The 26,977-nt window shown below is 42.2% G+C and overlaps 1 protein-coding gene across 9 annotated transcripts in view; it reads right to left on the bottom strand.

Annotated features, from left to right (window-relative positions):
- Positions 1 to 26,977, bottom strand: part of MTSS1 (MTSS I-BAR domain containing 1) — a 128,911-nt gene that overhangs the window by 10,235 nt on the left and 91,699 nt on the right. For 8 of the 9 annotated variants that reach the window (XM_082046480.1, XM_082046472.1, XM_082046475.1 and 5 more), the window contains 7 exons: positions 24,911 to 24,995; positions 23,562 to 23,653; positions 21,806 to 21,880; positions 10,537 to 10,694; positions 9,161 to 9,268; positions 8,298 to 8,395; positions 6,052 to 6,262 (listed from right to left, as the gene is read on the bottom strand). In XM_082046480.1, the coding sequence (XP_081902606.1) occupies positions 6,052 to 6,262; positions 8,298 to 8,395; positions 9,161 to 9,268; positions 10,537 to 10,694; positions 21,806 to 21,880; positions 23,562 to 23,653; positions 24,911 to 24,995 (827 nt within the window). Of the gene's footprint in view, positions 1 to 6,051; positions 6,263 to 8,297; positions 8,396 to 9,160; positions 9,269 to 10,536; positions 10,695 to 16,336; positions 16,387 to 21,805; positions 21,881 to 23,561; positions 23,654 to 24,910; positions 24,996 to 26,977 lie in introns of those variants that run through there. The other variant, XM_082046479.1, reaches the window with a different exon arrangement.

Below are 26,977 nucleotides of genomic sequence, written 5' to 3'. Positions count from 1 at the left end.
CACATGGTAGATTATTTTATAGAAATAACATACATCCCACCTTGTGCTGACATGGGATCAGACCTGCGAGTGACCTGTCAAATGTGTTTAGGGGACAAGTAAGCTCAGCTAACAAGGCTTGTATTCAAAGTGCAGCAAGACTTAAGGTGAACATAAGATCAGAAGAAAGTACAACTACAGCTGTTAGGGAGAGAAGTGAAAAGTATACAGTGGGGTACTAGATGATGCAGTGGCTTGATGTTTTGTGGTACCCGTCACATTCTTGATTTAATGCAACTCCCTTTACAGGAGAAAAACCTTTAAAAATAAGAATAATGACAAACATGAGCTGCAGTTGACTCTGCCATCAGACATAACTACAGTACACCAAATGAAGATGAGCCTATTTCTTCTACCCTTATAGAAAAATACATTAAAGAAAATAAGCTTTTGCACTAAAACTCCAGAGTTCTGCCTGACATTCCAGGTGGCTCAGCAAAAGAAACTGTTTGAGAAGCCCTTTAAGAACACTCACACTAGCGTTACATTTTGGCCAGTAAAAAGAAAAAATAAAATAGTAAAAAAAGTAATTTCAGAAAGTGCTTTCTAACCTCATCCTTATGGCCTGAAACACCCTCCTGGGTGTGCACGCTCTGCATGTGGCAGGACAGACAGTGAAGGGTCTCAGTTCCAAATACAGTATCGTGCCACCTTGTTTTCTGCAGATGGCCCAAAGATGACAAGTGAGAATTTGGAGTTTACATCTGATAGACTAGTCCTATTTACAAGCCAGAAACTTCATGAGATTATGTCAAGTAATGGTAGAAACGGGTCATAAATGAGGTTTATCAGCAACCAAGCTGCATGTAACAAACAGACAGAAAAGGCGAAAAATGCAAATTGTGAAGATGCAAAGAATTGTTCCATTGACTTGGCATACGCAGAAAAAAAAGAACAGAAGTGGTCAACTTAGTTTTGCAATAAAGTGACTCCAAGGTGAAAGAAAAAGATGGAAGCAAAGACTCTCCCACTAACCCAGTGTGGGCATTTTCAGCAGGCAAAGGAAGAACCAAGATGCCATGGGGAAAACACCCTGGTAGCCTAAGGACATGGAAGAGGTGGTGGCAGGGAAACAGGGTCTCCTGGTCTTCAGAAACTTGCATGGCACAGGGAAGGGGAGTCTCTGGTCTTGCTAAAAAAGGATTGATTACAGCAGTGAGAAAACGCTGGACAGGAAGGCAGAAGAATCCCGAACTCCTGAAGGAAAAGTGTGAAGAAAAGGCGAGCGGCAGCAGATCCAAGGCAGCCTGGACCAGACGGCAGAAACAGACCCGAGCGGTTGGACCCCGGTGGGGAAGCAGAGACCCCCCCTTCAGCTTTTAGCAGAAAGCACATGAGGGGCTGGGAACAGAAACTGCACAGTTACTGCTTGGGCAAAAAGTCTCCACAGCTCTGAGTGCCTGTTGGAGCTGCACGCTCCCCGGTGCACACCGGGCACAGCAATTGCTACTCACAGCCCATGGAGGAAAAATTTAACTACTGGATTTTTTTCAACTTTTTTTAGTCAATTGCTTTTTTAAATGATGGTTTAGTTTGAGTCGTTTTTAAAATTACTTCTTTCATTTTAGCTATTTTAACCCTGGGAGATCATTATTCTTCCCTCACAGTTGCGATAATGGTGGTTTTGCTTTGCTCTCAAACCATTTCTTCTGAGAAAAAGCTGGAAATTAACAGTACCATTAGCAGAGAGCTAAAACTGTGCTCTGCACATTAACAACTCAATGTATGTTATACAGATCTAACTTGGTATCTGGTCTCTCAGACACTGTTCTTAGATAGTGTTCCACTGCTTGGTGTAGTATGTACAAATTCCAGCAAGGATATATACATATATATATATATATATATATATAAAAAGCTGTATTTTGGGCTAGTGGACTGTATTATTATATTTCCCATCTGTTGTCCTACTAACCTATAAAAGAACCACAGTTATCCTGGATTACCTGCAGCCTTTGTTGTTACATTTTCCATTCAAACACAGTATTCCTTTCTTAAACCCTTCTCTTCCTCAACTAGATGGCGCTTCCTGGGCAAGGCTTTCCCAGGAGGCCAAATCCTGACCAAGAGCTTGGTCCAACATCCCTCTACAGGTGGTGGAAGACGTCTCCATTACCTTTCAAACAGCTTCGCACAGGGACTCAAGGTCACCTCCTCAATTTGTCTCACTTCCAGGAACAAGTCTCTACTGACTCTTTTTTCTAGTCAGGGACAAACTGCTGGGAAACCTAACTTAAAAAAGGAAGTTTAGAAGAAAGTGATAATTTACAGATGCATTTCAGGTTGCTTTGTTTTGGTTTTCTTCTTTTTAAAATTTTCATCTTGTTTTGTTTTTAAGGTCAGATTTGGGAGCATTTCTTAATTTACATGGAAAACCGAAGAGTTGTAACAATCTATTCCCCCTATTCTAACTTCAAGCTATTTCAAGCAATAGAGTTTCCTCAAAAGTAGAACCTTTCCTGTTTGTTTATCTATCTGTACATGCAGAAGCAGTTCACATTCAGTTTCCCCTCTACGTCACTGTTTACAGAAGGCAATTTCCAGAATATTCCAACAATAAAGACTTAGTCCTTTGGTGTTTGACAGCACATCAACATTTTTCTTTTCTCTTCTTCACCTGCTTCTTTCTCTCCCATTGCTTTCATCCTCACAAAGTCATAAGCAGCCCCTAAAATCCAACTGTATAATTGCTTCCCCCATGCATGTTCACTCCAAGTCCACTGGATCCCTCTATTATCATCCCCCTAAATCAAACAGAACCACACTATTACCACATTGATCACAAATACCCCCAGACCTCACTTTGCCCACTGCCCATGGCAACGTGTGGGTTTGGCAGCACCGTGCAGGCTCGGTGTCCATCCAGGAGCTCAGTGCTGGAGGCAGCAGCTCTGTTGGAAAGGGCTTTGCCTGTTGTCAGTACATGCCATGGGCAACGCTGCCCAGGCCTGACCTCAAATCTGGCATTTAGAGAAACCGTTCCACGCCAGAAAAGAGACCTGTGATGCTTTTCCAGCTGTTCAGCTATACGCAAATGTGCTTGTTTAACTAAGATTAAAACATTTCACAGTGACCTTTCCACATCTGTTACAGGCTAACACGTTTACTCCCAGTGATGTTAACAGCAACGCTACAGAAAACAGATCATACTAGACCAGTGTCAGGGCACAGTCTCGTTTTACAATTTCTCTTCTTCCTATCTTCTACGCAGAGTGTAATGACTGTAAGACTTACTACTCAGCAACTATTGGCTGAAAAACAGTCTTCATTTTGCCAGTCATCTCTCCTCTGTATCTTGTTTAAATCTCTGCTTATTCCTCACTTAAAAGTTTTTTCCCCGTCTGTGATTCTAAATAAATTCAGTTTAATTTTCAGTGACACTTGTCTAAAATCTAGGTGAGAGCACAAAAGCTTCACATAGCTCATACACTCTCATTCCCATAATATGGGAATTTTATATAGTCCCCTTCTACTTTCTATTCTAAAATCCATTATTAAAAGAAAATGGGCTTTGTTGCCCAAGTAGATGCCACAGCATGCAGCTAGCAAACATCAGCAAACTGTCCACCTGCCCAAGATATATGGCTTTTAATTTCCTTTGTTGAGTCCAGAGCTTGTGTTTCTGCTTTTGGAGCACCACTGCTACCAACAATGACACCGGTGTTTAGAACCAGCAGCCGCTATGGCTGCTCCTCCCCACCCAGCACCCAGCCTCAAAAGCACAGCACCGCAGGGCAGATCTGTCAGTTGGTTAGAGACACACAACACGAAATAACGCTGCGAATTGAACAGCTTCTCGCTAAGCTCACAATCACAATTAGATGTCAGCACAACACACACAATTTACTTAGTGCTGAACATAACGAAGCAAGACACTTAAGCAGAGATGAAGCGGCCAGGCAATGATCTGTTACCTTTTCCTCTGCGTAAAGGTACACAGAACTAGAGACATACAGAGCACATACCTACTTCTTGTACCAACACACTACATTTGTCAAGTCAATGCCACACGGCTGCAGCCTTCTACAGCTCATGAGTAGCTCAAGTGATGCTTGGATCAGTTTGCAACTTTATGGACAGTTTCTAAAATGAAGTGCAAGCGTACGAACTTAGCTGGTGTAAATCAGCACGACTCCCATCAGCTCTCAGGATGTTCTGCCAGCTGATCCCAGCCTAAGTTCTCTCCCCTGCTCAACAGGGGAACTTGCAGAGAGAGGCATTGGGTTTTTCCATGCTAAGGGCAATTGCAAAGTTACATCCTCATCTGCAAATGTAGCATCATCATGTGGATTACCACCCTTTTATGCAGGTGCAGTGGATACTATGAAAACCAAAGATGATGCTAGCATGTGTAACTGATGCACATATCTTAAAAGTCAACTTCCTTACCTTGTTACTATTCCAGTTTACTTTATTATTGTTCATTTACTTTTTTTTTTGCATTTCACTTAGGTTAGCCATAGCCAATCTAAACAAAACATTCATTTTATTAGTGTGCACAAAGTTCTTCAGGATGCCATCTATAAAAAAATGCTGACGTGTCCAGACTGGGGACAGTGCAGAAGATGCATTCATTTGAAAACAAAGCATTTCTATTAAAATGAAAGAGGTAAATATATTAAAAAAAAAAGTGTTGAGCTTCCCTTGAGAACATGTTCCAAGCCTAAATGAACTAGTGTTCTTTTGGTTGATACCCTAAAAACTTCACTAAGCGTGCTATTTACTAAATGTTCTGCAAAGAGTGTGTGCTGACAAAGGGGGCCCAGGAGTAGCTTAACTGTGCTAGTGACACTTGGTGAGCGCTAACACTGAATTTGTTGGCTGCTTGCTGGTTATGAGGACTGAAGTTATCATTGCCTACAAAACCACCTACTCCCCTACACACAAAAAGGAGTGCAACTACATTTATTAAACTAAAAGATAATCTTCTCCAGCAACCTCGGGATGCATTAAAAATAAGCGATACTCAACAACGGGATGTTACATCCACCTCAGTTTGTAACTAAGGTTTACGATGGGATCTATAATGTGAGATGGTAGTTTGGCCTTGTTTAAAAAATATTGCAGTTGCTGTGTAATTTGTTAAAAAAACCCCAACAAAACAACACAGAAAAGATAATTCAGGTGCTGGAAAATACACACGTTGGAGGCAAGCAGAGCTCTGCCTGCAGGTGGCCGGCTAGTTTTTATAGGAAAGGTGCCATGAACAATAAGAGTAGTACCATCTTTCTGTAGAACAAAAAATGCTCTAGAAAAGTTTTGCTTATTTATACAGATAAATCTTAGTTTGACTGGGTTCAGGCCATTATCATATATGACTACACAAACTATAATTTCTTATGAGTTCCATAAAGAATTAAAAATATCTCTCATTCTCATGCAGAAACCGTATTTCTGCAAGGTGTTCAACTGAGAGTCAGAAAGAGCAAGTCTATCCACAGAAAGGGATGTCACAAAAAAAAGGCAAAACCAATTTCATATGATCTGTTAATGGCATTTTGAGTATTCCAGGCCCTTTGCAAGGGAGGAATAAAAGTAGTCTCTCTGATGCCAAAGTCGCCAGTATAAGGCCATTCTGGCATTGATATCTGTCTACTAGACACCAAACAGCCACTAGATATTAACAACTTGCAGTCTGTGCAGGGTATTAACTGGTAACCTCAGTGGGTGAAGTGGACGTTTATTCTGTCCTGTAAGGTGGGACTTTTTGCTCTTTCTCTTCTATATGGATCTGAAATTTAGGCGTCTGGCTCCCTCCAGGGCCAGAGTGAAAACCAAAGCCCCAAGAACAACTCATCCCTTTCTTCAGTGCTAACTGCAAAAGCAGCATAACTCACTCCAGCTACAGGCCTCACTTTTAGATGGATGAAGCGCAGCGAGACAAACCTTACCCTCAGTGCTTAACCTGACTCCAAGGCACCCCAAAACCACACCAGATCCTTTCTGTGTAAGGTGAGCCAAGCTACAGAGTCCAGCTCACGCTCAGGTTTTTGTTCTCATGCTTGCACGTACCTGGTTAGGTGCTTCTGGTGGCATGGGGGATGGCGATTTGGACTGGAAAGCATCCTGGGACATGAATCCAGAATCATGGGAGGACACACTGGACAGCCTCATGGGTGCCTGCTGAGGCAGATTGGAGCTGCGATAGCGATAGTGTGAACTAGGTGAGTGCGAGTGCGAGCCACTGGACCGGGAATCACTACTGTTAACGCTGTTCAGACTGCTGTGAGAGACAAAAGGAACAAAGAAAGGAAAGGGGAGAGGAAAAGACACAAGGGTGGGGTGGGGAGAGACCCATATACAGTACAATTAACATTCCACATGTCTCTAGCAACAGGCAGCATAAACCGGGAAAGAAAAAATGTTGACAAATTAAATTTAAATATATATATATATATATGCACATATATATCAGTAAAGGACCATAAGCATCTGCAGTATCCCTTGCAACTAGAGAGAAAATGGCGTTTTTCCTTGAATTTCACTCAAAGGATCAAATTCTGTAACCACTCAGAGTTCAAAATCGGGTTAGGGATGAAGGTATCGCTACGTGCCCTCTTTAGCATTTGCGCAGAACTTGCACAAAAAATTTCTGCTGCTGTTCTCTCTCCTATTCCTGATTTGCACCATGGCCCAACTTTTCAAGGGAATCTCCAGTGGATGGTCCAAATGCATCCTGGTTCATCTAAAAGTCTGCCTCTAGTTATGCTGCTGCAGCCAGTCAGCAGCCCAACGTGTGGACTTTTGAAAGCATCACCAAAGCCCCATGCTTCAGAGTACCTGGGACAAGCTTTGCTCACACGAAAGCTTTCTACCAGGAAAAAAAGCATGTGATGGCATGTTGAGTGAAGTCAAGCCTCTGGGTATGCACCTTTAGTCAATAACAAAGACCATCAGAGAACTGAAACCCCAAATTAATATCCATGAAAACAAAAATAATTGATTTTGCAAACAGAGAGATTGGTTTTTAATCTCCAGTATCCATGAACGACAGCAACGACACGCCAGCCGCAACGTGGGCGCCTTTGAAGTTTCCTGCTGGGGTGGCGGAGCAGGACTGGCAGGACGCCTCAGCCTGAAGGCAGCTCCCTTCCCACCTTCTCCCTTCCCACCCTGGCTGACTAGCTGAAGGGACGCTCTGAAGGACACCTGGGGAGGACCGCACCTCCTGCTCACAAATGCCACGTATGCAGGAGATGTACAAGTCGGCTGCGAGCAGGGGAAGAAGAGCTCTGCCTTATTTTACCCATACACAACAGTCTGTTACCATGCAAGTTTTACTGCCCAAGAAGATGAGGATTGATTGGGAACACATGATGGACTTCTTTTCTTTTTCTTTTTTTTTTTTTTTAGCCATTTTCTTTTACAGCTTCAGGATATTGCATCTTTAAGCCTGTGCTCATCGCTCTGAATATGCATGTATCCACACATATATATAAAAGTACTGCAGCTTTTTTTATATATATCTGCATGCAGAGACAAGTCGGTACATAGAAGAAGTCATGTTCACTTGCTCTGACATGCTATAAGTAACTTTGCTCAAACACAGGGAACCTGTGGTACATTATTCATAAAGCAAACTAAAAGGTAATCATTCAGGAGCGGCTAGAAAGGTGTTGAGCAGAATACACAAGAGGCTATCTTCCTTTTCGGTAAAAGGAAAGAGTAAATGTAGACACCAGGGTATGGGGGCAACATGCTAACAAACTGTTTTATGAGAGAAAACAGTTTTTATGGAGAAAGCATAGACAGAATCCAGTGTTTCAACATATTCCAGGACAGCATTAGACAGCATTAAACAGTCAAAAAAACTTGTATCAAAAAAAGCATTTCCATCTACCAGACTGATAGGGCAATTGCCAAGGATGTTTTTCCTTTTCAAACAGTTTAACTTACTGATTAGTAACAGCTACTTAGAATAATCTAAAAAGTCATCACATGAAAAACAGAAAAGGAAATTATGAATGAACAATCTCAGAGCTTAGATCAGTACAGTCTGCTCTTTGATCTGAAATGGATTCAAGAGAACTGAATCAAAAGCATCTTCAAGTTGTCTTGAGTTCAAAAGTTGTTCAGTCATGCCCATCCTTTTTTAATATTCCCAGTCACACACTTCAACAGATAAAGACCACTAGGGACTGATTTCATTAAGAGTTGTTACTTAAGATTTAAGTATGCATACAAATCCATACCACAGCCTGAACTTGCCTCCCTTTGCCCCCAAACAGGTTAAAATTAAATATTACCAGGCTACTTACCTGCAAACACTAGATTTTCTGGACATGGTAGTACTGGGAGAGGATGGAGGAGTCTGATAAGACCAGCTGTAATCAGAACCTTTCAAATCTAAAATTACCTGATGAAAGATAATCAATAGCATCAAGGACATGGAAATTTTTTTCCCTCGATTAACAGAAAGCATCTGCTTGTCATGCAAAATTTGCCACCACTACAAACTTTCGGTGCCAGTTGACCTAGTCTCAATTCCCTTCCAGAGTTACCACGGAATCACAGAACGGTTTGGGTTGGAAGGGACCTTAAAGATCTCGTCCAACCCCCCTGCAATGAGCAGGGACATCTTCACCCAGATCAGGTTGCTCAGAGCCCCGTCCAGCCTGGCCTGGGATGTCTCCAGGGATGGAAAAAATTGAGTTCACACAGCAGGGTTGGAGAAAAATGTCCTATTTGGAGTCATCAAATGATACACATTTTCCTATGCCTCTTAAGGACAGCATGGAAAAATGGTCAAATGTTAAGACTCCATCAAGCTGTCTAATCCCAGCAATCCTGTGACCACATAAAGACACGGATTCTCAATTGCAGGGTGAGGAGAAGACACTTTCCTCATAAACCCTCAGCATAAGTAGGGCACTTCATATACTTCCAAGTGTTACTGCTACCACTTCACACTGGTCTCACCAAATACCTCAGGAGCACTCAGTTGGTCCTTCAAAATCAATTTTTTTTAATTGCATATATTAAAAATTACTTTGCTGCAGTGAAGCATCTACAAAACATAACATTAAGATACTAAATGCTAGCAGTCAATATTTCTTAAAACACAAAAGGAAAACCAGTACAAGCTACAAATAGGAATGTTTTCCAGGTAACAAGAGCTAACCTGTTCACTTGAAGATGGCAATTTGTGTGGATCCATGGTGAGACTTTTCAGGTCATCTGATATGGTTTGTAAATGGGTTATTTCTCCTAGCATTGATATTTCTTCTTCCTGAAAAGATAAAGCAAGGCTAATCACAGCCTTAGTTTTAAAAATCAGACCCATAAGACAATACACAACCTTCTGTTTGCTGATGACTGTGGGAATGCCCAGGGGAGCTGCTTTTTCTTTACCCATTAAGTAATCACTATTTATGAAACAAGGTTGGAAATATTCGAGTTTTATAACTACTTTAAGACTGGTTTAAGTTCTGAAGCCCAGAAATCCTTTCTCCCGCCAATGAGGTAAGACTGAGCCTTCTTTTTGTGACATCTTTAGAAAAAGATTGTCATTTCTGCTGCCTTAGGGAAAGATTTAACTCTTCAATGTATACTCACCAATGTGCCCTAAGGGTTTTAACCTTGAACCTAAACAGGTGTTAAACTTTTTGCTAGTTTTTTGCAAACTTTGAGATAAAGACACAATACAGGTACAGAGCATTAATACATCTATTATTCATTCTGGCTCAAGCTACATCATCAGTTAACTCAGATGATTCCTGTACTGTAAATTACTATAGTAGTCCCTTAGCTAGGATGGTAATTTCATCCAGGTTCTCAGAGTCTGCAATTCACTTCCTCCTGCTCAGCCATCACCTCCCCGCTTCTCTACCCATGGTTTTCTGTTGAGACTGATCCTCTTTGTAAACAAGCATTGGGAACATTTTCCCAGCGTGCTGGAGACCCTTCAGAAATGCATCATGCTTGCACAAAGCCACAAGCGATTCATCGTCAGGCTTCAGACAACCTGAGATTATGAAAATATACTTAAACCTTTTCAATGAACTGAAAAGGCTGTCATGTAGGAGGAAAAGAGCTGCCAGGAAACTGCATGGGAGGAGGCTGCAATCTGTCAGATAATGTCATTATATACACAGGGGAGGTCTTGAAACATTTATCAGTCATAGCACTGAAGTAGGAGTAAGGAAGATTTATATTAAAATGTGATGCTAAGAAAAAAGGCAGCGGAAAAAACTGCATTAGCAATGTCTCAGGTTGGCAGGCAAAGGGAGCTCAAGCCCACTGAAGTCTTTGTGCCCATTGTTTTCTCATTAGTCATATTGAAAGCGTTCAGTGTCTTCCCTTGCTGAATTAAGCCAAATGCCTGCAAGAAGGAGCCCAACGCTTACCACTTGCCAGGCAGAGATGCAAGCTGAATTTCGGCTAGTTTCTATGACTTTAAAGATCCATGCCTATGATATAACACGCTACTCTTCTTAGAGGCTTTTGACGCCTCATCCAACTTGTGAATTGTACCGACTTAAAACAGAGAGGTCTTACTATCACAGGTCGCAGCATCGAGATGAAAGTACAGAATCGACCACGCTCCTCGATCAGAGCTTTTCTGACAGCTTGCTTCTCGGTTTCTTCAAGCAGCAGGTACTTATCATTGACATCTTGTAAAGCACTATCCAACTGGGGCTGAATGTCACCCCGGCCTGTATGCAGGAAACAATCAAGAGTACATGTTGTCAAAACTGTGCACCTCCATAGCAGACCTTCTTTTCAGCCAGCACTGCTGCCATATTGCGCTTTTGCAATTTGTCTCAACCAGCATTTTCCCTTAATTCACATCAGTAAGGGGTTTTTTTTCCCAATTAAATCAAGCATTTCATAGCATTTGCCTTTTTCTTTTTGCATAGAATAGGAATCCATCTCAATTCAAAAGGTTTCAACGAGCCGAAGACAGCATTTTACATAAGGACCTTCTCAAAGTGTCAGTTGTATAAATCCTTCCTGTAATCTTGGCTGAAAATCAACTTCTTACTAATTGGGGGGATATTAATCACTAATCCCAGGTATACTCCTTTTCCTTCCTACTTCTTTGCTCGGCAAGGTCCTAATGACAACTTTGTAGAGTAATTAAAGAACTGAATGAATCTCCAATATGAGAGGATACTAGGAACATGTTACCAATCATTGGACCACTGGATTCAAGTACTCTACACAAACAACTGCTAAAAGAGTTTCCTTTGTGCCAAAGTCCAAACCAAAACAAAAACTATCAACATCTCAAATACATAATAATGTCCAGTATTTGTCTATGGAAATCAAAAGAAAAAAACCCAACAACAGTATTTTGCAAGCAAAAAGTTTCATTGTGTTAATTATAATCAACTAATAATACGCAAAGTTTCTGTGACAGTTAAGTACCTTATTCTGCACTAACTGCTTACTCTGCATCATGCCAAAAATTATTCCTCTAGGAATGAAAAGCTGCTGCTTATCTGCAGTATCACTGCATCAGCAATGCTGCAGTTGCAAGATGTTTTCATGCTGCTTACACCCCTACATTTTTTAAAGTCTCTCGGTTGTGTAAATTTGTCTCAAATTTGTCTCCCAGAAACACCATCACACACAAATCAAGTATCCAGGTACATATTCATGCCACTCTTGCTTAATATGGGGAAGATAACACCAAAAAATGGTGGGTGAGTTACAAGCAGCTACTCAAAATGGATTTTTATGGACAAGAACCTTTCTCCATAGAGAAGCTGAAGCTAAAAGCAAGAGGAAGAAAAAAAATCCCATGTGTGTAGCACAAAATGCAGATGACTCAAGGTCAGTGTTACGAAAGAAAACCTTTGCCTTATTATCATCCGTACTTCTTGAGTACTCCAGAGCGAGGATAACTCATCAGCTTCCCAGCACAAACACAGAGCCAGAGCCGCAGCAAAGAGCGGGATGGAAGCAGAAAACCACACTGGCTTAGGGGTATTATGGGCTGGATGTATCCAAATCTCTGTACAGAGTTAGACCTGGTCCAGATAAAACTGCACGGATACCCACACACAGAGCTCTGAGATGCGTCCTCGAAGAACCATGTGTGGTGCAACACTCTAGATCATGTTGACCAGTGCAATGTGGTCATAAAACTGTTTTGGAAGTAAATAACTTCCAAAATAACTGACTCTGAAGTTGCAGTCACCTGCTTCCTCTCAAAATTAGCATCTGCCAGAAACAAGTTATAGAAGAGTTTTGGGTAACTCCCTGAACGTCTCGTGCCTTCTCAGCCATCATCCTTAGGAGACAAACCGGGCCCTTCTGCTTGAAGACCATTCTGTACAATTCTGGACCTTCCCCATACTCTCCTTTGCTCTCAGATGCAGCGATTAAACATTTTATACCTTTCTGAAGTTGTTCTTTCAAATTTCTGAAACTGAGAACTACACTATTGCTCAGACTCCTGAGAGCTGCCTGGAAATTACAATGGATGAAACAATCTCACATAGTTTAAACCTCAATACTGGCTCAGTGCTGTAGATGTGTCAAATGAAAAATACATTTGTTGTAAACTAAATCACACTCTCTTTAATTAGTTCAGCTCTGGAGAACTGCTGTGAACGTTCAGCATATGATCATGCACTTAACACAGTAAAGCCTTGTTAAATGCACGCACCTACGCATTGAAAAGACACACACTTGGAAAGCAACTGGACTCCACTGGTAAAGTGGGTTCAATTATAGTGAATTTTGGTAATTTACGTGGATCTTGTAGAGCAGCACATCTCAGACCAGAGCAACATAGCACCTAAAACATGGGGCAAAAGCAAACCTCATTTACACCTGTGTAACTCCCTCAGTTCAACAAAGTTATCAGGATAATGTTCAAGCTGTGTATTTTAACCCTTCAGCAAAAGCAGACTTAAAACTGCATCACTCTTCCACATCCGAAACTGAGCATTGTGTTCAGTTTTGAGCCCCTCACCGTAAGAAGGACACTGAGGTACTAGAGAGAGTGCAGGGGAGGTGATGAAGCTCGTGAGGGGCTTGGAGCACAAGTCTGATGAGGAGCGGCTGAGGGAACTGGGGCTGTTCAGCCTGGAGAAGGAGGCTGAGGGGAGACCTTATCACTGTCTACAACTACCTGAAAGGAGGTTGTAGCATGGAGGGGGTTGGTCTCTTCTCCCAAGTAGCAAGTGATAGGATGAAAGGAAATGGCCTCAAGTTGTGCCAGGGGAGGTTCAGATTGGATATTAGGAAAAAATTCTTCCTGGAAAGGGTTGTCAGGCAGTGGAACAGGCTGCCCAGGGAAGTGGTGGAGTCACCATCCCTGGAGGTGTTTAAAAGGCCTTTAGATGAGGGACATGGTTTAGTGCCAGAGTTAGGCTACGGCTGGACTTGATGATCCTGAGGGTCTCTTCCAACTGAAGTGATTCTATGATCCTATCCTCTGTACTTCTACAAAGTTTCCTTTTTATTCCTGAGCTGAGTCGGGATATGAGCAGACACACCAACTCCTCACTGCTACTTCCACGGCTGGTTTTATGCTATGGCTGTCGGGCACCTACGTAGTCAGTGCAAACACACAAGTTGTCTGGGATACAATTCAGAACAGGAAACAAACTTTGGTGAATCACTTACATGAGGCTCTAAAGTCAGATGTTTACATGGTACGAATGCAGCTCTCCCCTGATGTCTCCTTGCAACTCACCTTTTAGGAGCAGGAGAGCTTTATTAACATCCTTTGAAAGCTGCATAATGCAGACGTCAGTCTAGCGAGTCTTTACGAAATCAGGCAGAACTCTTTCCACTCCCTGAATCAACAGCTGCCTCCCTGGCGCTCAGATCTCTGCCCAATTTAACCAGTTTCCTTTACCGAGCAGAGCGAAGCCCCTCGACAGCACTCCCACAGCCAGAGGACACCAAGGATGTGACAGCCATCTCCTGATCACCTCTGCTCCTCACCCGCCTCGGGTCTCTGCCAGTTTGAATCCACCACTCATCTCAGAAGGGAACACCGACCACTGGAGAGCAATGTCACTCTTTTCCCCTCCGAATTTATGAGGAGAAGGTCACTTGTCTGTGACATCCCTGACAACTGGTTGCACTATTTTTGCTGTGGACATGAGCCACACTTTCATAAGGAACATCAGCAACTGATTATTCTCTCCAGCACATATTCTCTGGCCTTTAGCTTACCCGCCCAGAAGTATTTCCAAACCAACACACCTATCATAATGACAGAAAATAGTTCCAGAACAGTCTCATCGTGGAGCAGCTGTAAAAGTGCCCCTGGAAGGACATTCCTAACCCTGTTGCAGAGAGGTTTGAATGACCCACCAAAGCAATCAGCATTAGAAATAGTCAAAACCAGCAAATGCAGCCACAGGTCTCTGGTCTGGAACCAGCCAGACACGAACATGATGTAGGGATGGCTCTGCAGAGCATGTCTGGTTGCACTCAGGAGAATGAGCCAACAACCTGAAAACCAAGGAGAAATTCAAATCCAGCCTTGCTCAAAGTGGAGCTCTGGTGTTGCAAAGACAAGAAGAAATGAAGAACCAGAAGCTGTGGATTGACTTCTTCAGCAGCACTGTGCTCCAGCAGCCCTGGGACTTGCGGCTTGACATGGGCAAGTAACAGCTAATGAACTGCAGAGAGCTGAGCTGCTTCTCATCGATATCAACGTGAATCCACTGCTACTCCACAAACAGTCTTACAATGTTACCTTCAGAGCAGGTGCTTCACATCAAGAGCATCACGTGCGAGAGCTTTAAAGGATATGCATTAAAACCTCAGTTTTACAGTGTTCTGTGTGAATCTCAGCTGAAAGCCTCATGCAGCATCTTAACCATACGTCAAAAAGTACTTTAGTAAAGACAATGTATTAGGGAGAAGAAAAAAGTTAAATCTATTTTTCAATCTAATTTCATGCCTATATATTACAAGACAAACTAGCAAAGCTGTCAGCAACAGCAAAGGAGAACAATGCTCTCAGGATAAGTCTGACAAAGTTAATGCTGTTATTGACAAAGTAATGCAGAGAATATTGGTGAAATTATTATTTTCCACATTCTCACTTGAGTAGTGCTCTCTCGCAGTTTTCAGGCATCTGCACAGAAGTTGAATAGTCAAGACAGACACTCTAGAGTGACAGAATTTACACTGTAGGAGACAATGCTGAGTACACCTGTACCTGTACAAACCAAAGCAGGTTCAAGTCATTCACTCCCAAATCACCTTTTTCACAAGAGCACACCTGCTTCAGCTGCCAGGAGGAACAACCCTGCACAGTCAAGCCAACAAATAAACTAATATGGATCTAAGAGGAGAATGGAAGAATTCTGCCTCCATTAATGGAAAGGTGGAAAACCTCATTGCTGAGGTTAATTTCAGACCCCTTCAGCAACCACATCTGCATCTTTCTGGTGGCTGCTGGAGACCTGAATCAGCTGCTAACGCTCAAAAATGCTAAGTCGGCCCTTAAAATAAAAGTTCCAAGTTACCAAAGGAAACTTCCAGATTGAATTACAAACCAGGAAAAACATAAAGTGTGGTTTCAAACAAGGGGACAAGCAGCATGCACCGCCGTGCCCAGCTCCAGGAGTCCAGCCGAGGCGCCTGGGTTAAGAGTCTCCCGATCTCATCAACCCAAGCTTCTCCAAAGGCAACACCTACATCGTTACGCCTACAAGTGGAGGTACGATTATTTCTTTCCAACTCAGAAACACCACATTTCATTCACAGGAAGATCTTAAGGCATCTAGCTTAAATTTGCAGTACAACCGAAACAGCACTCCAATTTAAACAGATTTGGGATGTGATCAGGCAGCAGAAGAGGAGAAAACTGTGATGCTGATTTCCACCCCTTCCCCAGCATGAAGTTAAACGTAGTGATTTCTTAATCTATTGGTTAAGAAAGGTGCATGCGATTTTCAGAAAAAAAGGGGGACTTTGATCACAGGTTTACAAATAACAACACTAAGGACTTTAAGCTCTAGACTTTAAAAGTCATATTAACAATAAGATATTCAATTATTTGAACATCACCTTGATGACGTGTCTATTCCATTTAATTTCCCTCCCAGCCGTGACATGATTTATCAGTCCACATTAATCCCTTTCTAAAATAAACCAGAGGTTTATCTACAATACTGATTTTCTTCTTTTACAGTGTTTCAATTAGATGCCAAAAGAAAATAAATCAAAAGATGGTTTGTTCATTAAGATTAGGCGATATTTTAGTTTCATTAGAAATTAAAGTCTAGGCAGTTAGTGGAGACCAGACACCATAAAGAGGCCACAGCAAGGGCTACAATAAACCAGCCACCAGGGTTACAGCATGGCACAGACTTACCCAGAGCCTCAGCTGTCAGGCAGGTGCGCATGGTGAGAAATTGCAGGACACAAAATTGACACAGAAAGGAAAATAAAAAAAGTCAAACTGGTATTCCAGCATTCCTAGAGTTCAGACATTATCATCAGTGCCAAGACAAGAGAGCGAGCAGTCTGGACTAGATTATTTTCACTTCTTCCGTTGCTGATAAAGACAAACGCATTAGCTTTGCTTCCTGATGAGCTGTTGCAAATTAAACTCCGGGCTATTTACCATGTAGTTTTATTTCTTGAGAGACTTAAACCAGTTTAGGAACTTAGTTTAGCTTGCAGATTCCTGGGTGAGAACATGTTAACCTGTGCTTCAGAGAAAATGCACAACACGCACAACTGTTGGAGTCTGGTCACGCTGAGGAAGGGGCACAAAGCTCATCCCCTCGTGGGGGAGAGGGAATTCGGGAACCTGTGAACTCCAGGCACTGGAAACCACAGCGCTTTTTGATGTTCTTTACTGCAATTACATTAATAGATTGTTAATTAAATGAAAAACTAATTGCTGATGCAATGCGGAAGAACATCAAAAAGATCAACCATGATATGTGTATCTTAATTAAAAAACTTTATAAATAAGGTTTTGCAATGAACCTGGCTTGCTGTCAAAAAATAGGGGACTATCAAAGAGGCATTCAAAACTCAAGGAATGAAAATAAACCAAAGAAATACCTCCAGTCAGTGATTTTGCAATAAGTCTTTGTTGAGCTTTTAAAAAGTGGAGTTTACATTATGAGTTTAATGGGGGAAAAAAAGAAAAACACCAAAAAATCACACAGGCACCACGGCTTCATCCATGCGGGAGTTTTTCCCTGCAACAGATAAGAACATTTGCTCATGAGCATCCCTCCTGAGCTGTATCGCACTGACTGCACAGCGAGCCCTGGCTCTTGCTCCAGCTGTCACACCAGCTGAGGGGACCAGGCTGTCCCAGCACAGCCAGGGCCTGCCAGGGGTCCTCCCTCCCCAGGGCAAGGGCCACCTATACAAAGAGTGTGAAGCACTTGAATGAGAGGGTCAGCATTTGCTTTAAGAACTGAGATGCTCCTCAGTTATAATTACGCTGAAGAGCTTCGTGTTTCTCAGTTCAGAGTCACAGGGTTTATGATCATCCTGGAGAGGAGAGTAACAATATTAGAGCTTCAAAGAGCAGAGTGTAACACAAAAACAGCTGCAAAGGTTCTGAACTACAAACAGGTCATCTTTACTGACTGGGAGGAAGGGAAGAAAAAGCACTTTTGACAGTTATTACAGTAAATTAATCATCATGTTCTACTCTCTCAGCTTCATCAAAATACTTTCCAAAACTGCTGCATGCTCAAAAGTAGAGTTTGTGAGTCTGGATACTCAGCGTTGATGGGACACAAGATGAAATGTACTGAATGTTAAGGGCACTCTGCAGACTTCTACAAATGGCTTAGAGATAAAACTCAGTTTTCACACTATCACGTTATATCATTGTGAGTGTTACATGTAACTTCTTTTCACCAATCTGCTTGGATTTAAACATTTTCCTCAAAGCTCACACACGGTGCCACATGAAGAACCTGAAAATGAAACCTACCAGTCAAGTTACAGGCAAAAGGGAAGTTTGTCTAGGTAATCATTAATAGCCAAGCTGAGATACAGAAAATAAAGCCAACATGCACTCCAGCTTTTCATAAACATTCAGTTATATTTTGTCACTTGATGCTTTAAGCTAAGAATCATGCATTTTGTTAACTTTTCAAAATGGTTACATGCAGAGCAACAGCTGCTGTCTCTCCTCTGAATTCAATATAACATCAACAGCTTCTAGCAGCTATGGATCCACTGACGAGGCCTTGACTCAGCAGAAACCTAAACATGGGATTTATTTTAAACATACGCATAATTATCCTGCTGACTCAGGTCAGCTGGGCTGACTTCTGATGTCCAGTGTTTGTCTGGAAACAAAGAGCCATTTAGAAGACGTGTGCAGGTCTATGCACTACGTTGCTTAATGTGTTCAGACAAGAGCTAAGTTTCAATGTTGAGGTGGACAACAAGGGCATAAGGACAAGGATGCATGTTGAGGATCACCATGACACCCCCAGGGACTGTGTGGATCTGGAGGTGCACCAGGATCCTGTTTAGAATACAGATATGTAGACTTTTTTGGTTTTTTTAATAGCCAAAGAAAACAAAAAGACTGAAAATTAGCCCCGTAAGGTTCTTCAAAGTGCAAGACCTTCATTTACACAGACTTGTCATTTTACCCGACTCTAGCCAACTTCCAAAAAGGAGCCCTAACACCATTTTGTTTTGTTTGGAAAGCCTGGTGTTTTCCATGTTGCTTCAAGCTTTGGAAACACCTTTATTGCAATTAACACAGCTCCTCTGCAAAAATAATAAATGATCTTAAACGCTTGGCCTGAACTTTCGACTTGGTGCCATGGAACCAGGACAAGCAGCCCATGCCCAAGCCAGAGAACAGGCAAACCCCCCAGATCCAGCCCCTCAGCGCTCAGGTGGGGTGTCCAACGTGCGGCACTCCTGCCAGGACGGGCCCATCGCCCCCTCCCAAACACCCTGGAGATGTGGGCGAGGAGCCGGGAGCTGCTGTTCATGCTGCAGCTGTGGGCTACAAAAGGGAGCCTGGGCAGCCACGACACAAATGAGAAAAGCAGAGGGTTATATTTGAGTTCCTGGATCTGAAGCTGCCCAAAGCAGAAGAAAATCACTCTTCCATCCAGTCACAGCAGAAAAAAAGCTTGAAGGGCGTTTTTAGTAGCATGCACAGTATTTAGGCAAATCCAGAATTCGACAAATATCTCACTTGCCCACAGATGATCATAAGGTTAATTCAAAAATATTCTTACAAGCACGAGAAAGGGTAAGAATTGGTGGGTTTAGAGCTCCCATAGGTGAGTCAGTAACTCTACAGAAAAATCAAAGGGACAGGTCCTGCTTGAGGAAGATCACAACAACAGAAGTAAGTCAGGGAAACAGGAGAGCTGAAGACACACAAAGCCGTTCATGCACTGGGCAACATGCCTGCCAGGACAGTTTCATCCAAGAGTTTCCTTGCCCATAGTTCAAACCTCATTTGTGACCTAAACCACAGGCCCTTCTGCAGCTTTATATTTTTAAAAAGAAACCCCTTCTTCATTTTTCTCATCCCTCAGCAACAGCAAGAGCAACATACTTCACCACGTAGCACATTGAACAGATCCATTAAGATGGGTACATACAAAAAAGTTTTCATAACAACATTTGACATTGCACTCAGACCAACGCTTTATTCCTCCAATGTAGGCAACAAAAACGCAAAAAGGGGAAAAAGCATCTGCTACTTCTTTTCCTTCTATGTTTAAGCTCTGTAGGTAACTTGCAAGAAGACAGGGTGAACTTCTTCCCATCTCCCACCCGCTGGTGCTGGGAACCCCCTGGGCCCCACGTCAGTCAGTCCCACTGGGTTTGTGCTCTGGACCCAAACACCACTTGTGTTCCAAGGGTGACAGCACAGAAATACAGCGGGTTCATTAACAACTCCAAAAGTACGTCACAACAACAAAATTAAGCAAAGGAATGACATTAATATTAAAAACCAAACAAACAAACCCAACAAAACAAAACAAACAACAACCAAACAAACAAAACACCCCATTCAATCACAGCACGGCTGCTATAAAAGATTATAGCAAAATTATGCCTGTTCAAATCCCTGCTCAAAGATACTTAATCGTGAAGGAGGACAAGACACCAGTGTGCTGACCCTTGTCACTAGACATGGCACACATTTGGGGACAGAGACAGGAACCCAGAAAATCCAAGGAGAAAGCCCACTTGCTTTAACTGCTGCTGACAGACACCTATGGTGGCATCTGCAGTATGAGAACAGTGTGTTTGGTTTTTGTTGGTTTTTTTCCAGAGGGCTTTAAGTGCTTCTCTCTCCTCTTCCACCTTACAGAAAACACTGTCTCCTCCTCCAAGTCTGCGGATTAATTTACTCAATGCTCAGAAGCCGGATAAAAGGGAGATGGAGCCAGACAGCTGTCAATTCATAAAGAGGTTGAAAAAATGGTTTCTTCTTCCCAGATCACAGACATGCTTTCCTCGGCTCTCACCAACCACGCATTGAGGGGTTGTTTGTATCACACAGGGACAAGAAGTAATGAGACAAGAAAAGCAGGGGGAAAGGAAAAGAAACGGAGGAAATGTCACAGACTCACTCGAGCTGTTGGTCTGAAGTCAGACAACTCATCACACAAAATGAGAAACATGTTTACACATCACCCAAAAATCTTACCGCAAAAACCATATCCCCCCTAAAGACAACCGTTCTGATTCAAAACACCAAACTTGTCCACCAACAGACACACACAGAGCCCCCTGAGCCAAGCTCCCTCTTGCTGGCCTCCACCTCTCCCTCTCTCATCCCTCATCTACAGACAGCTATAAGTCAGGAACAGCTTTGCAGTCATGTGGCTTGCTATCAGAGTAATTATTGACAGTTCGAGACAGCTTGCCTCTTCTGGATAACACTCGGACAATTTAAAAAGTTCAAGAAACTCCCTATCCCAGAATTGATTTTGTTTGTCCCTGGCTCCCAGCTTTTAGGCAGGAAGGACAAGGTGCAACCTGCAGGTCAAGAGCTGCTCAAAGCACATGTGCTACCCAGCTGGGAAAAGCCCAGTTCCAGGAAAGGGAACCCGAAAATGTGCTTCTGTACAAGCTCTGTCACATTCTTCCAAAGCCTGGTGGGGTTTGCACTTGGCCAAGTAAAACCCTTAGTGATGGCCATGCTGCAGCTATCAGCGATGCACGTTTACATTAACACAATGATAAATCTCCTGTGACAAGATGGTGGTGGGAGAGCAACAGGAGTGCAAGATTCAGCTGCTAAAGAAGCCAGGTTGCCTTTGTGGAGAACTCCCTTTCTTTTCTTACTCATCTTTAGTTTTCTGTGGTTGCCAAGTGCCCTCCCCCTGACAACAACCCATGCCACCTTCTCACACTGAGGAATAATGTAAGGTTTAGAAGATTATAGGCTGTTAAAAAAAAAGAAAGGTGGTAGAAAGGGAGAACTAGGAGAAATGTTAATAAGTTACAGAACATTTACATAATGGCTTTTTTTTATATTATTCCAAAAGATTCTAGAAAATTTTACAGGTATCTGCACAAGTCAGGTTACACTGTCAATGTTCCTAACAGGAATAAGTTAGCAGAAAGCACTCTATTTTAAAACATGATTGACTTAGTACAAACAGTTTTAAGGCTTTTGTACAAGAATATTAGACGGCAGCTTCAGAATATGATTTAAATGACACATAGTAATTGCACCCTGGTGTTCAAGTACGTACCAGGAATACATTACAGGGGACTGTATTATTACAATAGAAAGTCCTATTGCTGTTCAATCTTTGTCAATGAGCACAGCACAAAAGGTTTTTACCAGTTCAAGTATGAAGCAAGTTACCTTTCTTTGCTTTTTTCTGTAGCTTCAGTGTGTCAGACGATTTCTTTTTTATCTCTTGGCGGGCTTTTTTGTATTCTGAAAAAACACACAGTCTCTATTATCAACACACTCGATGCCAGAATGAATGTTTTTCACAGAAAAGGCTATGTTTAAAGACATTAGACTACAAATTTTAAGAGGACAGCTAATAGCAATCAAAGCAACTTAAAATTTGCATTTTGTAGTGCCTATACATTTGGCTTAATATAACATTTTAGGGTGTGAGCACATTCACATACCAAAATCTTTCCCAAATAAACAGAGCCTTTACAGAAATAACAACTGAGAACACAGTACAAAATTAGAGTGCTTTTCATTTCAGAGACTCAGGAATGGAAAACAGAGATGACAGGTTTCTCGAAACATCTGTTTTCAAAAACAAGTATCCAAAAATGGCAAGGCAGACAATATTCTGCGATCCCTCTCCAGCATGAGAATCAGGCAGAGGGAGAGGGTGCTAGAACTTCGCCCAAGGAAGGGTCACATTGCCAGCTCTTGCTCATGAAGTGGAGCACACTGCAGTTGTCCTCATTTTCAGATGAGCTGCAAATCCTGGGAGAATTAAAATCCCAGAACAAAATATTCCACCTCTAGTCCAGGCACACTAAAGGTACCCGATATGAAAAGTGATACTTTAAAAAAAAAATATATATAAAAGGCATGTATATACAAATACACATACACTTTAACAGAGGAGGTCAATGCTATTACTGTTCTATAGATGGAAAACCAGAAGCAGGCTGGTGATGGGCACAGGAACTGTACTGGGGCCAACTGCACCCGCAACACCCAAGTCTACCCACTAAACCCTAAATCTCACTGCCACTTTGGCCAGGGCCACCCCTACCTGCAGGAACCCAGGTGACTCCTCCCTCCTGCTTAACACTCTACGCAGCACAAGGTGGAAATTTTCTCAAGAGCTGCTGATTGAGCTGCTTCTATTTTACCACAGTAATAGTGGGGCAGGAAGCAAATCCTCTTTTGGAGTCAAGCATGCTCCTCCCCACCAGTTCTTGCCCTCCTTAAAATAAATTATGGTGATGCTGCTTCTTTCAGGCATAGCAAAAGTTTTCAAGTTTCAAGGGGGCCATCATCTCCAGTACAAGTTTTACAAAGCCAAAGCCATCTACTAACACGCTCTTGCTGTGCAAGACTTTGCTGCCTTCTTCTCATTCCCCCAGGAAAGGCTCTGGAGCCACCACCAACACCGCAGCTCTGAGCATCCCATGTCCAACGACACAGCTTTTCCGCTCCCCAGGTGCACATTTTTGTATTGCATCAGATATAAAATAATGATGCTGAATGTTTTACAAGGCTGTGCATTCTCTGGAGGATGCTATATCTGAGGCATAACATGACCATACAGTTAGCTTTTAACTACCCCCCGGGGCTTTGCAGGGATAGCTGCAGCAACCCCAATCCTCAGCACTATTGGAGATCATACAAGTGAGAGTGGGCTAACACAGTTAAAACTAGTCACTGCTGACCCGTCTAGAAAAACAACCCAGCCCTTGGGGTCCTGCAAACTAAACCTTCAAAATGTATATTCAAGAGTTAAAAATTTGTTAGGCACTTTGGGAGAGGAGCATTTTAGAAGAGAAAAGTTGCTATACATATTTAAGCGCGTCATTCAGTTCCCCAGTACAAACAAGCAAAGAGGAAGAAAAGCTGATATTACAATCTTACTCCTATTAAAGAATTCTTCCTCTGTAACTACCTTTTGCATGGTCTTTATCCAGTTGATTGGCCACTTTCTTCCACTCTTCCATCTGTTCTTGAAGTGGGTTTATCAGACAGTCAATTAAAGCACTAATTTTGTTGAAAAAACACAAAGAGCAATCAAATCCTGCAGATGCCCCTATTCTTATATAGAGAGCCAAGGTCAATATTGGAGTTATTTTTACTTTTTGCTGCGACAGCTACCAGTGTCACAATGTAAATATCAGAACATAAAAATGTTTATGCTGGAGAAAGCAAAAGAAAGGACTGGATCAAAAAAATTAAATCCACATCACAAGATAACCAGAATTACTGCACAGAACTCCAGGACAGTGAGGAACAGAGTATAAACCAGAGGAGTGACCTAAACCAGGGCCAATGTAAACAGTTAGATCCTACTCATCTGTCACACAAAGAGCAGTTTAAATGGAAACTCTGGAGACTGGAAAGGTTCATGCAACCATGAAGATTATGAACTTAAATAACACATGTATATGCACAAGAAGACAGAGCAGTTGTACAAGCAACCAACATCCTGCCAATGGATGTGCCTCACCTCTCACCAGTGGAGTCCGTCATAAAGCACTAGTATTGCTCCACTTATTAATGAAATTGGGATCAAACCATTTAAACAGCTAACTCGGGGGTAACTAGACACTAAAGTTGTCTTCTCGCAGCCAGTTTCACAAATATCTTTATTTTAAAAGGGAAAAAGCATACCAGGTCATCAGGCAAATGGTAAAGCATTATTTTGGCTCACTTCAGGTCAAGTAAAACTTTTAAGTCTGGTTAAAAAAGGCACATGTGCAAACTACTACTTACTACAGAAGCGGGTTGTTTACGTATAGCCCAGCTTACACTAGTTAATCCTCTCCCATTACCTCTACAGTCTAACTGCAAAAAGGGAATAAGAGATTTTGCCTTTTCCATACTTGTTTGTGGAAAGATTGTCTCTTGGTCACGAGGTATTTGGGCTCCCCAGTAAGCTGAGGAAGCAGCACAAAACTTGCTGCTACTTTAAAATTTAGTGACAAAGCTCAAAGTCCTGAAACAAGGACAGGTTGGTCACATCAGCAACCACCTGCTTAGCACCAAGCAACAGGAACTAACAGTGGGAATTTGCAGCATTAAGGGTGATTTGAAGTGACAGGCACCATCTCCAGAACATATGGTGAAATCCTGCGTGTTCACAACACCTACTGCACTATGAGGGAGAAACCAACTGCTGTTCTCAGTGACATGGTCAGAGATCAGCTCGGAAGCCAACGCTGGTGAACAGTTCTAGGTGTTTCCAGTAGGAGATGAAAGAAGAACCTCAAGCTCTGGGCCAGGTACAGAGGCGCTCACCTTGAGAACTGCCGGAGTTTGGACTCTATGCTTCTGTGCCTCATACACATCCTGGTGAGAGCAGACCCGATCTCTCTGGTACCACCTGAAAAACAAAACACAAGGCAGGTGAGACCCCTGATAAGATTTCTGCCTGTAGTGTAGACGTGCTAACCATAAGGTGAGTGCCAAATCTTCCAGAAGAACTATAAAATAGATTCATAGTAACTGTAGAATCAACCAAGCTGTTAACTGGGCAGACCTCAGGGATATCTACCACCTTGGGAACATTAATTCGTGTTCATCCAGAGACCAGAACTGAACAATTAAACACAAAAAGTAGTTCTTCCCAGCAGCTCTATGTGCCATGAGGCCCAGCTCTGTGACAGAAGAGTTAAAGAGAAGGGCTTGAGATGTCAAAAGACAAGAAGCAAAGCTGGCAAATGAGTGGGCATCTAGGGATAGTTTATTTCCACATTTTGGAAATAAACCTGGGGGATCCGATCTTGATTCCTTAGACTCAATGACTCAAAAAGATTTTGCTCCTCCAGAATATGTGACTATTCCTACATATTGCCTCACACATCACTGACCCCGCCAGTGGACCACAGGTACTTGCCATCTCAGATCACACAGATATTTTTCATTACATCACCAGAAGGTGGCACCATTTGCTCTAGACCCTCACTCCGTTTCTGACAACTGCATGACAGCAAGAGTCATTTTTTGCAGGTGTCGCTCCTCGGAATTTTTCCCCTTTAAAAGCACGCATTCCTCCATTTCCCACTTTAATCAGCATTATCAACTTTGCTCAGCCTATTAAATTTCAATGTAATTTTGTTTCGGTTGGTGTTAGTTTTGATCCTTGCTTAGTTCCTATTCACAAAACAAATCTACTATTTTCAGGGTACAAACATTAACCTTTGTACAAAGCCTTTCCAAACAATCTCTGGAATGGTGAAGACATCAGCATCTATTGAAAAGTCCCATTTGATTATTAAAATGACCGTAGACTTGTAATATACAGTAAAATATCTTCCTTAGGCTTTAAAAGGGGATTGTGCAAGTAAAAAAACTACTTCCCTAGTAAATAAAATTGAAAATTTTAATAATTTTATTTATTTTTTAAGGACAAAAACAAGTCACCATCTTCCCGCATTCTTGCAGAATTAAATCCTGTGCCCACGATATGGCTCTGGAACAAAGACACTAAATAACTGGAACGAATTGTGGCTATTTGGTATTTTCCATTGTTCAAAAAGATAAACAGAAAGTCCTTTGTCACTTGCCCAATTACTCATGTTTTTATAAGGAGCTTTTGAAATAATATTATTTGGTAACACTGAAGAGCTGCAGCCTCGCTGGGTGGCTGGGAAAACCATACAGACTCCAGGCTGGATCCAGACCCGTCGCTGCGGGTGATGCTGCACTGGCACAAGCTGCGATAGACTCTGGTGACTCGAAAAGCAATAGAGCGGATGGGGAAAGGCATAAGGGAGAGAAAGCAACGGGAGGAAGAGAACAATGTCCACAACAAAAAGTGGATCTCTGTCCCAAAACACGGGCATTTTTCTCTGGAGCTGCTGCCAAGTAAAATAACTCAGAGCCTCATGTGATGTATTTTCACCGCATAGATGGAGAAATTAACCAAAAGCTTTTGTCACTATCAGCAGAGCAATTCCCAATTGAGTTTAAGCAAAAGGGGGGTTTTCAGGTTGAAAACTCACTGAAGTACTGGAATACTAACGAGTGTCAATGGTTAAGCGACACTGCTTTCCTAAGCCCATTATATGAAAATAGGAAGAGTCGTTTCACAACAATAAATAGGAAATAAAGCACCATGTGTTTTGGAGACTAGGAAGCAAGGGTCAGTTACTATCCATATTAAGTTGCAAGCTAACAATATTTTAACTGAAATCCCAATAGCCAAAGTATAAATATATCCCCTCAACACATAGTACAGATGGATGGGAAGGGTCAGCAAAACAGCTATACAAAGTCAGGTCTATACATTGGTAGTTGTGTTTGTTTAAAAAACGCAATAAATAAAGCCTGGGATAAAAAGGTTATTCCACAGAAAAAAATGGC

This window comes from Streptopelia decaocto, assembly GCF_964273445.1.
Source record: "Streptopelia decaocto genome assembly, chromosome: 2".
In the NCBI taxonomy this organism is placed as follows: domain Eukaryota; kingdom Metazoa; phylum Chordata; class Aves; order Columbiformes; family Columbidae; genus Streptopelia; species Streptopelia decaocto.
This window is presented reverse-complemented; position numbering and strand designations above follow the sequence as displayed.